The sequence below is a fragment of the Mytilus trossulus genome, chromosome 6 (assembly GCF_036588685.1).
Source record: "Mytilus trossulus isolate FHL-02 chromosome 6, PNRI_Mtr1.1.1.hap1, whole genome shotgun sequence".
NCBI classification, from domain to species: domain Eukaryota; kingdom Metazoa; phylum Mollusca; class Bivalvia; order Mytilida; family Mytilidae; genus Mytilus; species Mytilus trossulus.
The window spans coordinates 80849094-80866576 of record NC_086378.1 but is presented as its reverse complement, the minus strand read 5'-3'; the positions used below and the strand labels follow the sequence as shown (position 1 = coordinate 80866576).

General features: G+C 32.5%; 1 protein-coding gene across 2 annotated transcripts in view; it reads left to right on the top strand.

Moving 5' to 3' along the window:
• Positions 1-265: 265 nt before the first annotated feature.
• LOC134721990 (tetraspanin-9-like) overlaps positions 266-17483 on the top strand; it is an 18925-nt gene continuing 1707 nt past the window's right edge. Inside the window, exons 1-7 of one of the 2 annotated variants that reach the window (XM_063585386.1) lie at positions 266-518; positions 3661-3692; positions 9153-9230; positions 10614-10844; positions 11597-11671; positions 12617-12724; positions 14745-14936. In XM_063585386.1, the coding sequence (XP_063441456.1) occupies positions 9174-9230; positions 10614-10844; positions 11597-11671; positions 12617-12724; positions 14745-14936 (663 nt within the window). In that variant the 5' untranslated portion in view covers positions 266-518; positions 3661-3692; positions 9153-9173. The remainder of the gene's footprint in view (positions 519-3660; positions 3693-9152; positions 9231-10613; positions 10845-11596; positions 11672-12616; positions 12725-14744; positions 14937-17483) is intronic. The other variant, XM_063585385.1, reaches the window with a different exon arrangement.

Below are 17483 nucleotides of genomic sequence, written 5' to 3'. Positions count from 1 at the left end.
CCTCAACGATCACGAGTAATTCTGTTTCACGATAGTCTTTGCTGTTTTGGAAAAATATTTTCGAGTTATAACAGAAATACAAGTTGCATTGAGTAAAATAAATAGTAATGAACTTAGGTCGAGCTAAAATGGACCAATAACAAATAATTAGTACTCAACAGCAATCAAGATGACAGCTCAATTTCTTCTTCCCTTTTTGAAAATTGCTAAATTAATTTTCTATGCCTTGTCTAATGATGGTGTATCTAGAAAAAAAATAACATGATATATATGCCAAACGACGTAGAAGCAAACTGAAAGTTAAAAACTTTATCATGGGCATATTTTGAAAACAAAATATTTAATTAGTACTGAAAGTCATTGTCATAATTACCTTTGTGTTCTCAGTTGAATAGGTGTGTAATTTCATTCTTCGTAAAGTAACGGAACAAGATTTTCTAAAAATAATATTTATAAAGATATTAAATGCGCACAATATTCAGTGTGGACATTGCGATATGGAATTTTAACACACAAAGGTGAGTTTTTTTGCCAGTAGAAAACATTTATGATACAAGAAAGTCTTTAAAAATTGTATCAAGAATCGGCCCACATTTACAGTTAACATTAACACGAATAAAGGGAATAGATTAAAAAATGATGCCATACAGAAAGAAAATTACATTTCAAAACCATCACGCTACTTGAGTTAAAATACTTAAAATATCTTGTTATAAAAAATACGATCTTTATCACAACAGTTTTTAAAAAGCTTGCTTTTATATCTTTTAAATTAAGGTGAAGCTGCGTTAGGTCATCTAACCTTTTACAACTCGCCTTTTGTGTAGTTACTTTTTTTTAAAATGAAATCTACGTGCTAGCAATGAAAATAAGTTTACTTAAAATGTCGTGCGCCTTTGTCTCACAAACAAATACCTACTGTAGCTCTATCGATTGTACAGGACTGTGATATCTGCACTGGTATCTATATATATATATAATGACCCCGTCTTTTTGACATGTCACGGTCATATCAAAAGGAGACTCTTGCATGTGGTTTACATTTATGTTTTCCTGTCACAAGTTTTCATATCGGCCTTATTTGTAACACTGCCATATAAGCGGGAGGTTTGGCCAGCTATAAAACCAGGTTAGATTCTCAATTTCTACATAAGGTAGAATGATTTTGCCGTTTTGAAAAAGACTCCGTTTAGAATTTCTTTGGAGTTTAGAGTTCTGTTATTTTACCTTTTTCCAATGCAAATATACCTTCAAAATCATACCAAATTTCAACACACTTGGATGGTCAAATGAAAAACGACATCAAAGAGTATTGAAAACTAAAATTCCCAAAAGATGTGCTAAGTACGACTATGGCTATATATGCTTTGTTAAAGAAAAACGTTAATGTTTCGAATAAGTATATTCTTTTTATAATCTGTTAATTAACATAAAATTTAGGATCAGTGATGTTTCATTTCAATGTGCCTGTCCCAAGTCAGGAGTCTGTAATTCATGGGTTGTCTTTAATTGATGTGTTACATATTTGCTTTTTCGTTCATTTTTTGTACATACATTAGGCCGTTGGTTGTCTCGATTAAATTGTTATACATTTATGATTTCGATGCTTTTTATGGCTGACTATGCGGTATGGGCTTTGCTCATGGTTGAAGGCCGTACGGTGACCTATAGTAACTGTTCTTAATTTCTGTGTCATTTGGTCTCTTATGGAGAGTTGTCTCATTGGCAATAAAAAAAATTGTCTATCCTGCGAAGCAGAAAGCTCGACATAGGGATTGTGATCTTGCTGCGGCGTTAGCTAACTTCTTAAAAGCTTTATATTTGAGAAGGTGGAAGACCTGGATGCTTTATACTTTGTATATAGATGCCTCATGTTACGAAGATTCCGTCTGCCACATGCCATTGTCCTTGGCCTCATGTTCATAGTTAAGTGAAACTTGAAAAAAAAGGTTGAACAGATCTTTTGTAATGTTAATTTCTCTCTTATTATGAACAAAAGGATAACTATATTTGGTATGTGCGTAGCTTGAAAGGTCCTCATGCCCGTCAAACACTTTTCGATTTACCTCGTTCTAATTTCATTTATCATTAAACAAGGTTAAGTTTTTGTGGTGAAGTCCATATCTCAGATACTCTAAGCAATAGGTCAAGTATATTCAGTGTATGGAAGGACTGTAAGATGAGTTTGTCCAACTGGTAGATGTCATCTGACCTTGACAACATTTCCATGATACAGTGGTTATAGTTAAGTTTTTGTGTTTGGGTCTGTTTTTCTTATACTGTATGCAAAAGGTCTACTATATTTTGTGTATGGAATGTTTATAATCATAAACATGTCTAGCTGGTAGGTGTCATCTTACCTTGACCTCGTTTTCATGGTTCAGTGGTTAAGTTAAGTTTTTTAGTTTTTGGTCCTTTTTTTTATACTAATGGTATATGCAATATGTCAACTATACTTGGTGTATGAAAATATTTTGTGATGAATATGTCAGTCTCGCAGGTTTCATTTGACCTTGGCCTCATTTTCACGGTTCATTGCTCAGTATTAAGTTTTTTTGTGTTTTGGTCTGGATTTTTTAACTATCTTGCTGGTTTATATGACCTTAACCTCTTTTTTTTGGAACATGTAAGGTTTATGTAATATAGCTTTATATTTAGAATGATCAACATAAAAGCAATGACAAATAAAAAAAGTCGAGAAATTTCAGCGTGTACACTCTTGTTTTACCTTTGCCACTAGTTAGTTATCAATGACTAATAAAGATAGACGGACAAAATCTTTTGTATGAAAGTAAGGTTTGTTTGTCTTGATTCGTTTGTATTTGTATGAATAAAACAAATGTGTATTTTACCACAAGGCCAACTTTGACTGAGTTATTTGAAAGCTAAATTTCTTTATAATTACAAAATGCTAAAACGGACAATTTTAGAGAGGTTTGCTATAAATCATATCAGTACTAAAGTACTAACTACTGATCTGATGAAAACCCCGCGGACTGATAGTCCACTAGCAGATGTACCGACAGAGTGCTGCAAAGAATACAGCACGTTATAAATTTCAGGCATCCGAAGCCCTTTTCTGGATTTATCTTCATCTGGAAGGCTCTTAGTCGAGTTTATTTTGTGCGTGTAGAGTCTAGGATTATATTGATTATTTTCCCTACAGATGAAAAAGCGATGCGCTTCTTACTTCATTTTATAATACTCTTTTAATCTTTCAAGATAGTTCATGTAGTCTCATACATCGATTTTACATTCGAATGGACGTTTTTTGGCGTGAATTTTCAGAACCCTTGGGATTCCGTGTATAATGAGTGTCGGTTTTCCATCCCGTTACTCTTTCTAACATATTAAATGGATTTCGACTGTATTGCTTTGTTTTACATCATAAAGGAGGGTTTTTTTGTTTAGAACTCCAACATGATCTTATTATTAAATTTAGCATTCACATTACCTAGCATTTCATTATAGCTGAATAATGTGGTATTGTGTTTGTCTTATTTTTTGTTTGGTGGTGTTTTTGATTTTTGGAAGAAAGGAATTACATCGATTCAAAGGATCACTTACATCTATGTTTTTTTTTTAAGTATGTCTCCCCGAAGTAGAATATTCGGTGAATACATTATTGTTGATTGTATACCCTTTTCTTTTATTCTAAAGGTCAAGAACAAGGAAGTGTGTATTCACAAAAGGTATTTTTCTCTTTAAAGTGGAGTTCGATACTTCTTTTTAAATGGTTTATTATGTTTAACTATAGGCGAGACGCAATATTTAACGTCGGTTTAAACAGAAAGTATTATTGAAGTATACTATATTACAACTTTAATTTATTTTATAATTAAAAGTTATTGTTATATACTAGATCATAATTGGTTTATTTATAAACTCTAGCAGCAAATACCAATTTTTGTGTATAGGCCATAAACTTTTATAAGCAGCATTTCTCTAAATCGTGCTTTGATTTTGCAATAGAATGTTAAACAATTGTTTAACATTATAGGTACGATTCACATTGCAGTGTGGCCCCTAAAACAGTTCAATAATATCAAGTTTCTTTATATATATTTAAATACTAGCATAAATCAAAACTTTTTTCGAAAGTTTAAAATATTAGATATATAAATTGCTATTTGCTTTTTACAATTGATTTTTTACGTAAATTTATCTGTAGTAAAAAAAAACACTATCCTACAATGTTGATTATGTCAAGTAAACCCATAAATTTTGAAAATTTAGTCTCTTATTGCACAAGAAATTGTCCATGGTTTTACTATGCAAGATGATAAAAATAACCAATAGATGAGGACAAATGTAAAAGAGAGAACGAATATTGAAGAACAGTCAACATTATCTCCTCTCACTTTTTATTTGTTATTAACTATTTTTATTAGTTGCTTACGGAAGCCGATAAGGGCCATTCAAAAAAAAAATTATGTCGTAATTACGACATAGCATGTCGTAATTTCGACATAACATGTCGTTATTACGACATCGCTATGTCGTTATTTCGACATAACATGTCGTTATAACGACATCGCTATGTCGTAATTTCGACATATCATGTCGTAATAACGACATCACTATGTCGTTATAACGACATCGCTATGTCGTAAAAACGACATCGCTTAATATAAAAGAATATGTATTATGATTGCCAAGAGACTAAATGACACCGATATTAACAACTATACGTCATCATAATGCCCCCAATAATTAGAAAAGCCCCCGCATAGTCAGCTATAAAAGAGGGAGGCAAGATACCAGAGGGAGAGTCTCCGAAATGCTGTGTTGCGGACAGTGTTATTATTCAATTATTAGCTCCCTTGGTAAAACTCCAAATTTCATATTTAATGCATGTTATTTTTAAATAATTTACATGAAGCTTAATAAGTATATACTTGTTAATTGCATAGCTTTTGTTATTTGAATTCATTGGTTAAAGATATTTATTTATATTGTAAAGTTTTAATATTTGCATCGTTGCAAAATCTTTTGATACCTTCTTTGAATACCTTCAGTGAGAAACTTATATATTTTATAAAATACAATTGATGTTAGTGAATTATCGAATGTCAAATGGCTGTAAAGTTAGAGTAGGTAGTTTATGTAATAAAGATAAAAAAAAAAAGAGTAGGTAGATTATACTAAGTGATGAAGCGAGCCTAACTTGCCAGCTAAGCATCCCATCTCCCTCGAAATAAGCGCATACTACATGGCTTCTTTTAATAAGGGTGAATTGAAGTATCAATCGCTCTAATGCTACTTTCAAACGATGGCCACGATATTCCCGTGACATATAAGTTGTCGAAATACACCCCTTCAATTACTTGAACCTTGGCTTGAGAATTATTTCCCAAGTCATCTTCAGATATATACATTTTAAAATATATATATATAGTAACCTACTCCTGGGTTGTCCACGAAAACGGCAAATAAAAATATAATCCCGGGTTTTTTTTTAATTCGATGAAACGGTTTTCGTTGCTGTTTGGGATTCGTCTTTCAATTACCTCCATTTCATGCACAAGTTTATATTGACAAAAAGTTCCGGCTTCGCTAGTACAGGAATGACTTTCATCACGAAATAGCAGGACAAATCGCGAAGTAAAACATTCCGTGAACTGGTATTAAGTGTTTCGATATTGGTGATTGCACCTAACTGAAGTGACGACTTTAAATGATCTACTTCGGAGTACTTCCGTAACATAAATTTCAATTTATTTAATAAAATGGGATTTTTCCCCCATTTCCAAATTCTTTTAAATAAATCGTTAAAAGCTATACAATTAATAAAAGTTGAAAAATTTAACCTGTGTCTAACCTATTTCCCCGGGCGGGGTCTTTAGCAACATGCACTATTTTTTTTCCGGCAGCAATCATTAACATCTTTCTCCAAATTTCATAACACGATTTGTTTTAATTATCGTAAACATTTAATTGAAACTTTAGCACATTTAACGTCGGAAATTAGCGTCTTTAGGATTTTAGACGTTTTCAGATATTTGGAAAAATTGGCTACCGTTTTGTAATGTATGGAAGCATTTTATTCCTTTAAGACCCAAATATGTAGTTAATAAGGAAAGAATATTGTCATTTTTTACTCTTCGTATATCTAACTTTTGTTTTGATCAATTATATAAAAAAAAACGCCTTAACTGCTTTGAAAAATGAAATATCAACTTGGACAAAATGGCTACCGTTTGAAAAACGACTGTGTAGAGAAGATTTTTTTTGAATCAGCAATATTTGAACTCACATGAGGCAAATATTTGTACTTTTGTTAGATATTATTTTGTCTTACTATTTTTATTCGTTTTCTACTATAATATGCAGTCGAGTCAAATGAAATTTGGTAAACTAACGGCTTTAACGCCACAAAGAACCGACACATGTCGTTGTTCCTGTCAAGAATAAAGAAGATCAGAGAATAAGAAATAGGATCACTATACATAAGAGTTAAAACAGTTTTTCATAAATGTAACGTTGGATTGGGACATCCGTTTTTTCACATAGCTTTCTTTTTTTAATCCTCACATATACTAGATATTACTTAGGAGATGATCAAGGGCTGTAAAAACATAATTTAAAACATATATTGAATTTGTTTTAATATTGGTTCGTGTTTTCTAACATTTTTATATTGTTTTGCGGATGAAATTTCGAAGATTCTGTTTTAAATCCTAGGGGTTGTAGGAACATCGCGCGTGCCCAACGTTTGAAAGTAGAAATAGTGCTATCAATACTTCAATACACCCTTATACCAAGAAGCCATGTAGTTTGCGCTTATTAAAAGGGAGATGGAAAGCTTGCCTTGACTTGGTTGTACAATTTCAGTCCTCTAATAAATCCATATTTCATTCTTCCAACATGTGTGACTGCATAGCTATTCTTCGACCGGTAATCTGTTAATCTAAACGACTTTGACTGACTGTACAGCCCTAGCACTGTGGGCCATGTTAACAGCCCAGTAGCCAGTACTTCGGTACTGGCATGAAAATACGGATTTTTTGTGTTATTAAAATTTGCTGTTACAAAATGATAGAAATTATAATAAATTAAGGAATGTATCTCCCTCGTGCAAAGCTCTGATTTCTTTCACGGATTTGGCTATACTTTTTGGACCTTTTGGATTATAATAGCTCTTTATCTTTTATATAAGCTTTGGATTTCAAATATTTTGGCCACGAGCATCACTGAAGAGACATGTATTGTCGAAATGCGCATCTGGTGCAAGAAAATTAGTACCGTTAATTTTATTTACTACCACTGGGTCGATGCCTCTGCTGGTTGACTATTAGTCCCCGAGGGTATCACCAGCCCAAAATGCGGATTTTTTTGTGTTATTAAAACTTGCTGTTACAAAATGATAGAAATTATAATAAATTAAGGAATGTATCTCCCTCGTGCAAAGCTCTGATTTCTTTCACGGATTTGGCTAATACTTTTTGGACCTTTTGGATTATAATAGCTCTTCATCTTTTATATAACCTTTGGATTTCAAATATTTTGGCCACGAGCATCACTGAAGAGACATGTATTGTCGAAATGCGCATCTGGTGCAAGAAAATTAGTACCGTTAATTTTATTTAATCTAAAATGGTATCTATAATATATATAAGTTTCTCACCGAAGGTATCCAAAGAAGGTAACCAAAGATTTTGCGACGATGCAAATATTAAACTTTACAATATAAATAAATATCTTTAACCAATGAATTCAAATAGCAAAAGCTAAGCAATTAACAAATATATACTTATTAAGCTTCGTGTAAATTATTTAACAATAGAATACATTAAATATGAAATTTGGAGTTTTACCAAGGGAGCTAATACTAGTAATTGAATAATAACACTGTCTGCCACACAGCATTTCGGGGACTCTCCCTCTGGTAGATTTCTTCCCTCTTTTATAGCTGACCATGCGGGGATTTTATAATTATCGGGGACATTATGATGACGTATAATTGTTAATTTCTTTGTCATTTAGGATAATTTAGTCTCTTGCCAATCATAATACATATTCTTTAAAATACTAGTATAACGATGCCGTTATTACGACATAGTGATGTCGTTAAAACGACATAGTGATGTCGTTATTACGACATGATATGTCGAAATTACGACATAGCGATGTCGTTATAACGACATGTTATGTCGAAATTACGACATAGCGATATCGTAATAACGACATGCTATGTCGAAATTACGACATAGCGATGTCGTTATAACGACATGTTATGTCGAAATTACGACATAGCGATGTCGTAATAACGACATGCTATGTCGAAATTACGACATGATATGTCGTAATAACGACATAAAATATTTTTTTTGAATGGCCCTTATCGGCTTCCGTAGTTGCTAATGGTATGATAACCTTTGTGTATTTCTTTTGACTCAAACAGAAATAATATATCGGATTGCGGGTGTTTGATTTCCATCGTCTGCCTAATTCCAATACCAATCTCATGGTTTCATAATACCTTGACACCTATTCCTGAGGTATAAGTAGAAGACATTAGTACTATATTAGTGAAATCGGGACGGTATCATTTGAGTTCAACCCAGTTCATTGGCAACGCAATAGCAGAAGGAACAAAGGAATATTTGCGATCATCTAAATTAACAAAAATATTTCCCAAAAATTCTAAAAAAAAGAAAATACCAATATTTGTATTATAAAGCAACCGAAAGAAAAACACATCAAATCATTCATATTGAAATCATTGGTCATTTGAATGGCGGATTGCTATTACTCTCAAATTCGAAGTCCACCATTGGGAATTCATATCAATAACTCTTAAATGTCTTTGGTAAGGTATTGTTTAAACGTGCCAATTAGGCAATAGAATAGGATGGTTAAAAGTTTTAGATCTCGAGATTTGTTGCGTTTTCCAAACTAACTGAAGTTTACAACCACAGTTTCATCCGAACTATTTGTGTGCCTTAATGTGTATGCAAATCAATACGTCTTATCAAACTTTAATTCCGAAATGTTACTGAAAATTAAAGAATCATAGAAGATATCTACACACAAATTATATTTATATATTCTTTATTTTCGTAGTAGATTGCTTAACAATGTAATTTGAACACACTATTTAGTATGTAAATATAAGAATGTATAAAATATCTACTTTATATTCGTATTAGATATACTAAAACATAGAAGTCATGTGTAACCAAAAGGTCAGCAAAGTTGTACTTGTCATCATCAACATATTATTTATTGTAAGTAATCAGTATTATATTTACTTGTCATCATCAACATATTATTTATTGTAAGTAGTAAGTACTATATAGTTAGATTATGTAACAATGACAACGAATAATTCAAGAGATAAAAAACTGTGAAAAACAGTATAAAACAACGGGTACAGAAATACAAGCAACACTCTTATATGTAAAATAAAACTTCTTTTCAAAATCATGGATTCACACCTGACAATAATATGAATAAAAAGGGATTATGGTGGGAGGGGGTTACCTCAATGAGACAGTAGTCTAACGGCATAAACAACGAATATATGTTTAGAGCAATAGTCAATCTTCAGGAATCTATGGTGGCTATCAAGAATATAATTTTTTTTATTTGTCTTGAGACTAAAAATGTTGTTAATAAATTATTTACTGAAAATATCATAAAAATGTGACATTAGACAACTACTGACATGGCGAAGTTTCAGATTTGGTTATGTACAAGCATATTTAGTATTACATGTACTACTGATAATTGACTAGATAATAAGAGGTATGGAACGGATATTGCTAGCAATACGAGAGATACGTTCCCTAAAAATACGTAGAAGGAATTAAAGTCAGATTTCACGTTACCAAACTTAAAACTTTTGCAGCAAAATGACCATCTTTGTGAAATATAATCAGCCATGCATATCTATAAAAAGCAATTGTTAAAACTATAACGATAACCGCATAAATAAGATTATCCCGATTTAGAGTAATTTCTCGCAATTTTATTGGCTGATATTGTCCTAATAAATTTCAGTACAATTTGTTATCACGTCAATTGGAATTATCTCCCTTATTTATTACGTCAATTGAAATTATCTCCCTTATACCATTGACCTAATAAAAAACAAAATTCACAGTTTTAGATTAAATATCTAAAATATATTTGTTGATATTGTCCTAAAATTTATTTTGAATATTATAATATGTCATATAACAAAATCAGGATAAATTCGTTACACAGTGTTCAATTGTCCTAATACGGAATTTATATGAATTTTATTGACCCGATAAATTCTCGTATTAGGATAATTGCACACTGTGTAACGAATAATATTCCTGCACGTCTCTTTGAATTCTATATCTGAATTTTTACAAAACAGACTGAATAAAATTGAGAATGGAAATAGGGAATAAGTCGAAGAAACAACGTTACAACCCGACAAAAGATAAAAAAAAATATCAACAAAAACAGCACAAGCCCACCAATGGGAAAATCCCGCGCTAGAATGTAAAAATGTAAATATCAGCTATCATTTGATAACAAGGATAAGATGATTGTGTATGTAATTTTTTATAAGGGTTCACCACTTCCTTTCAACAACAAATGAATGGTTCTATCTTGTTTTCGTTATTGTTTTGCAGCTGCTTGGCTTAGGACTGTTGATTCCAGGCATACTGGTTGTTCTAAACGAAGATGTCATTAATGATGATGTGTTGCCAGCATTAAAAAGTGTCAGTTTTGGTGTGACAAATCTTGGTGACATGGCTAAAGGCTTGTCTATAACATTGATTGTACTGGGTTCCTTTGTCCTGGTTCTCTCACTGATTGGTGCGATCGGGGCGTGCTGTAAAATCAGATGTCTCCTGATTATTGTAAGTTAAACTATTAACACGACAACTTGTACAAAAAATAACAATTTATCAATTTACTGTGTTATAAGCGCTTATCTGGATTAACCTTAATCGGGAGCGTAACAATCAGAATATTTGAAAGCCAAAGTATTATATATAAACAAAAACACGTGAGGCTCTTTCATTACAGAGACGTAATGAATGTAGCATTAAAACAGTCTAAACATATTATTCACGTAGATATTTAAAATTTATTGCATTTATAGGAATATCAGTAATGCCAAGGAGTCAACCAAAAACTTAAAATATGAAAAGAACGATAACAGCATCATGACCTAAACATATACCTATGGCCATCAAACACTGCCTAAAAGCTTAAATATGAACTGTTATAGCATAAACCTCTTTTAAACCCACGAGCCCCGAAAAGAGAAGGTAAGAGGTTCCTCGACAAACATCATATATTAATATGAAGATGTAATTTGATTGGCAAGAGACAACTGCACAAAAAGACAACATATCAAAGATATGAACACTACCACAGGTTACCGTACTGTCTTAAAGACAGCAACCGACGATATGCACTTGACAAAGGCATATTTGAAAGGATTTAAAATATGTTCGTGAGCGCTCCACTGATTATCACCCTTATCTCAAAACAGCGGTGTAACAATTGTACACTATGCGGCAATGCATTACGTTAATTTTTATATGTTTTCAATACATTTTGTTTAACATATCTTTTTTATTTCCCATTTTTTCTTTCTTTATAGTACATAATCATAGTACTGATTCTGGCTATTGGAAAGTTTGTTATTGTTATTCTGTGGATTATTTTTAACTCTGATGTAAGTATAGTATAGCTATAGAACTTGGTATTCTGAAAACGTCGCAGTCACCCTACTATAACATTACAATAATAACAAAATACTAAAAAAAATGATTCATTTATGTGAATAAAACAGTTTTATCATAAGTCAACGAGACCAAAACATGACCCAAAATACATGAAAGAGATAAAATTTCGATACAATATTTCAAACTGTCTTGTCTACTTTTCTGCGATATCAACATTTGAAAATACATAAAGATCTGTCAAAAAAAGTAAAAACACAAAAATACTGAACTCCGAGGAAAATTAAAAAAAAGAAAGTCCATTATCAAATCGCAAAATCAAAAGATCGTACACATCAAACGAATGTATAACAACTAGCTAATTCCTGACTTGGTACAGGCATTTTCGTATGTAAAAATTGGTTGATAAAACCTGATTTTAAAGATAGCTAAACCTCTCACTTGAATGACAGTCGCATCAAATTATATCATATTGACAACGATGTGTGCACAAAACAAACAGACAAAATAGGTAAAAATGTCCCTCCCTCATTTCAACAGGATGGAAATGAGTTATCCCACATAAAATGTTGCGAATAATTTTGTCACCATAATAGTTGAATTACGAATAATATAGGGTAATTGGTGTTTCGAGAATTGAATGCTCCTTGTCGTAATTTCATTTTGGTGTAACGAAAAGTGTTTACTGATGCAGATTTTGAATGACCAGCGGTATGACCGTTCTATACTAAAAATGTGCGTACAAATAACGCTTATACAACCTTATATAATTACAAAGAGAATCATTTATTCATTATGATTAAATTTTTGCTACAAAAATAACATTGCGAGATATAATAGCTTTTCGTTTGTTTTCCTATGCGATGTTGTGAAGTTATAATGCGAAGCACGTGCTGTCATGAATTGATTTTTCCCCACATTTATCTTTTTTTGTGCAGATTGAAAGCAAACTGAAAACAGAGATGAAATCTGCACTTCTAAAATTTACAACAGACGATCTGACTACTCACGAACTATCATCAGGATGGAACTATCTAAACATGAATGTAAGTGTTTCAAGTGGCAGATCCACGGAGTGTGGTGTATAGGGAATAGTTCGCCCCATCCCCATTTTTTGATTTGATAAAAGAATGTATCACGTGTTTTGCAGTTTTTGGTGGTTTTTTTTAGCAAAATTGCCAAAATACTTTTTATATAATATTTTTTGGGGAAATATGACATCCCTTCAGAAATCCTGGACCCGCCCCTGATTTCTACTATAAAACTATTCTATCATTTTCTCATTGACACCAAATGAAACACCAGTTTAAAGTAAGAATGGGGAGGTATTAAAATCGGAGTCACAGAAACCTGAAAGATGGACAGAACCTTTCAGGGTGATTTTAAACAGAGAGCCACTGGACAAACCAGCACAACTTGATAAAACCGAAAAGAAAATGGAAATACAATATAGATATACCAGCGGAAAACAATGAACTTGGTGAATAAAGAAAGCATTATGTTGGCTCAAAAATGGTAAATCAGCTGGAGTAGATAAGGTCAGTGAAGAACTCGTAAAGTCAGATGTAGACACAACAGCATCAATACAACACACAATATTTAGTAGATATGGGAGGAAGAAGTTGTTCCTAAAGACCGGAAAGAATTAATACTGGTTGAACCTGCCAAAAAGGTGATATGAAGAATTGCAACTGGAGAGGAATATCATTACTATGTGTACATGCAAAGGTGTTCCTTCGAGTTATTGCCAAGTGAATAATAGATGCTTTAAATGACACCCTGCGGAAAGACAAGCTGGTTTTAGAGGCAATAAACTAGTTACTTTGTAGTGACCACATGTTTTCACACTCAGAAACATACTTAAGCAGTGCATATAATGGCAACACAACATCAGCATAAACCTTGTGGACATTAAAAGGGTTTTTGATAACTTGGACAGAGCCTGCTTTTGGAAAATAATAAGAACGTACGGCATACCTGATAAAATAATTAAATCATGATTAAATTATTTTACAACTACAGATGCTGTGTCCTACACAATGGAACCCAATCCACCTGGTTCAATGTACAATCTGGAGTAAGACAAGGATGCTCATCTCTTCCATTTTTTCCTCATTGTCATCGACTGGTGCATGAGAAGAACACTTGGGAATAGAGCAACTGGAATAAGAAGGTCAATGAATGCAAGCTTGGAAGATTTTGAAGACATATGTCTACTGTCAACAAATCGAATGAACATGCAGAACAAAACATAAACTACACGAAACTGCTCTATCTGTAATTCTAAAGATAAACACACAAAAAAAACCAAAAGATTATAAACCTTAATTACAAAACTAGTAAACAACCAATAACAATTAAAGGAGATAACATAGAAGAAGTGGAACATTTTCCTTATCTAGGAACTAATATCAGTCAGGACTATGACACTAGCAATGACATAATGACAAAGATCAACAGAGCCAGGACCTCTTCCTGCAGACTACGAACAATATGAAAAACAACATCAATATACAGGTCCATAATACGTGTCTTCGTAAAATTTGCAAAATCTTCTGGCCAAATACCAAAGGTAATAAAGACCTATACAACCTAACCTTACACAGAGACATCAGAGCAGAAATTACAGAAAGGCGATGGAAAATGATTGGCCATGTTCTACAAAAAGACAAACATGACATAACAAAGATAGCTTCGGACACCTGCAGTGGGGAAAGAAAGAGAGGGAGACCGAAAGATACATGGCGACGCACACTAGACAGTGAACTGAGAATTTTTGGAATGACATGGGGAGAGGCAGAAAGAAAGGCAAAAGACAGGCAACAGTAGAGGACGTTGGAAATGACCTCATGTGCAAGTACATGCAAAGAGGATTGAGTAATTAAGAAATTAAGCCGTTAGTGTTTTATATTTGTGATTACGGGGCCTCGTATATCTATAGACTAGGCGGAAATTGCTTTGCTCATTGTTGAAGGCTATATGATATATATGATCTGTATTATTTGGTCTCTTGTGGAGAGTTCTCTCAATGACATTCATACAACATATTCTTCTTTTATATTATAGCTTGAGTGTTGTGGTATTGATGCTGTTACTGGTACAGGAGTTAACAAAAATAATTATCATAACTCTGTATGGTACCAGGGATCAGGAACTACAGAGCTTCCCGTATCTTGTTGTCCTTCGGCTACATCATCTTCATACACCAGTACATGCTCATTTACTAAGAACAACGACCCAACTGGACACCATTCAAAGGTATATTAATGTAATGTTTTAAGTTGTGAACCGACGTACCTGACTTTCATTACTTTATGTTTATTTGGCATGTACACGCAAATAATAGTAGCGAATGACAAGAAGACAAACATTTTGTGTGGTTTAAAGTCTAATAAAATGCAATTTTACAAATAAATGTGGTCTCCATTTAACAAACATTTCAGCTAATCTGGACAACATGCACATGTTCATTAATGTATGAATGATATATATCTACCTGTTATCATTTATAAAACAAAACATGTGGTGTGCCTTTCTTTGGTTCGAAGTCACATCCATTTTATAAGTTCGGTCACTTTACCACACGTGTCCATCAAGAATGGCTTAAAGTTTCGATTGAACAAATTTTGACAGTTATAGTTTGCAAAAGAGAACCTTGTTGTATATTCTATCTATTTTGTTTTAACAGAAATGTTGTCAGGACACAAATTGTGATTTCTACTTATGCAACAAAGAACCAAAATCACAATGGTCCATTTTAAATATTCGAAACATGTATACTTAACTTTTGAAAATTAAGATGTCAAGAATTAAGAATTGTAATGCAAAAACGAAATAGATCCACTATTAAAAATATCAAGTACTTTTTGTAAGGGGTTTGCATTTTGACGGAATCATGTTTGTATAATCTGATATGTTTTTCGTTCCGTAATGTATGACACCTATCTATTTTAGTTAGATTTCCATTCTCAGAAATAAAGTTAAAATGGTTAATAAAAAATCATCCATCATCTAAAAATCTTTCTTTGCCAATAAAAAGCATTTGATAATTCTATTTGCGTAATACATTTCTCTTCTGAATGTAATTTAGAGTTTTCGATAGCACAAGAAATGTCTGTTTCCTCTTTTTGCATATGCTCGCCATAATCTTGCATTGAAACCGACAGTCAACATCTTCCAATAATGTCTATACATTAAAATTTTAAGGAAAGTATAAATCACATGTGTCGCTTATAACTCGCGACTAATGTGTAACTGTTCCGGACCGTATGAGTATTTGGACCGTACGCGTACGGTCTGGACCGTATGCGTACTTTTTTAAAATACTCATACGGTCGGACCGTACGCGTACGGTCTGATTAATATCATTAAGAAGTTGTTTAAGTTTATAAGTTACAAATGCATGTAAAGTTCATGTACAGATTAACATAACTTAACTCTCAAATCAATATGGAAAAGTTTAATTGTAATTGGAATAAAAACCTTAATTAAATCTGTAATATCTTGTATTTAGCATGTCGATCAGTAATACATTAATTAAAGTATGATCATAGAAATTTACGATATCGGAAGTAAACATGATGTGGGACGACAATTTTAGAATATAAGAAACTTTACAAAAAAATGCAAATGCAAAGGAACATGAATAAACTACAAACACGTAAATGTAAAAAATATTACATTACTTGTGGTAGCAAGTGTCACCTTGGGCGAGAGTTACCAAAATAGGATTCAGATATACAATTAAATAAATATTTAATTTCAATTGTTCAATTGTTCATTTTATCCATCTAAGTGTAAAGATAACAATTTATCAACTGAAAATAAAGATTGTGATAAATGTTTGTTTAAATTTAACCCATATGATCACAAAACATGCATGGTAAGCTCGTACTGGACCATACGCGTATATGCATACGGTCCGACCGTACGCGTATGGTCGGACCGTACGAGTATACGTATACGGTCCGGTACAAATACTCATACGGTCTGGAACATAACTACTTTTCAAATACGAACGATAAAGAACCAACGATCTTTTCTAAGCAATTATGCTGCATAGTCTGTTGAAATCTGTTCGACTTCGATAGATACCATTGAGGCTAATATTTATATACCATTTGAGTTATGACAAATTGAGAGAAGAAAACAACTTTAGTAATTGAAACCACATCGCCATAATTTATGATAAAACCATAAATGATTAAATATGTTTAATAGATTCCATACAAGTCATATAATAGTGTATACATAAAGACAACAGTAGTATACCGCTATTCGAAATTCATGAATCGATTGAGAAAAAAATCAAATCCGGGTTACATACTAACACTGAGGGAAACACATCAAATATAAGAAGAGAACTACGACACAACAGAAAACACAACACTAAAATGTAACACACCGTCAGAGAAACGAACTAAAATGGTGGATTGAACCTGGTTTTGTAACTAGCAAAAACTCGCACTTTTAAGGCAATGTTAAATATAATACTAAAACGATACCATTAAATGCAAGAATACAGTAAAAGTTAATGCAAGAACATTCAGAAAAGAGAATTACGCAAATAAACAGTACACTATAGTACATTTCGACAACAAAACAACAGAAACACTGAAGCGAACAAAAAAAAAACGACAATGCAACACACACAGAAACAAACTTTACGATAACAATTGTCATTTTCCCGACTTTTTTGGTTTCAAAATGAAACCATTAAATGACAGGAATATAGTAAAAGTTAATGCAAGAACATTCAGAATGGAGAATTACACAAATAAACAGTACAATATAGTACATTATGAC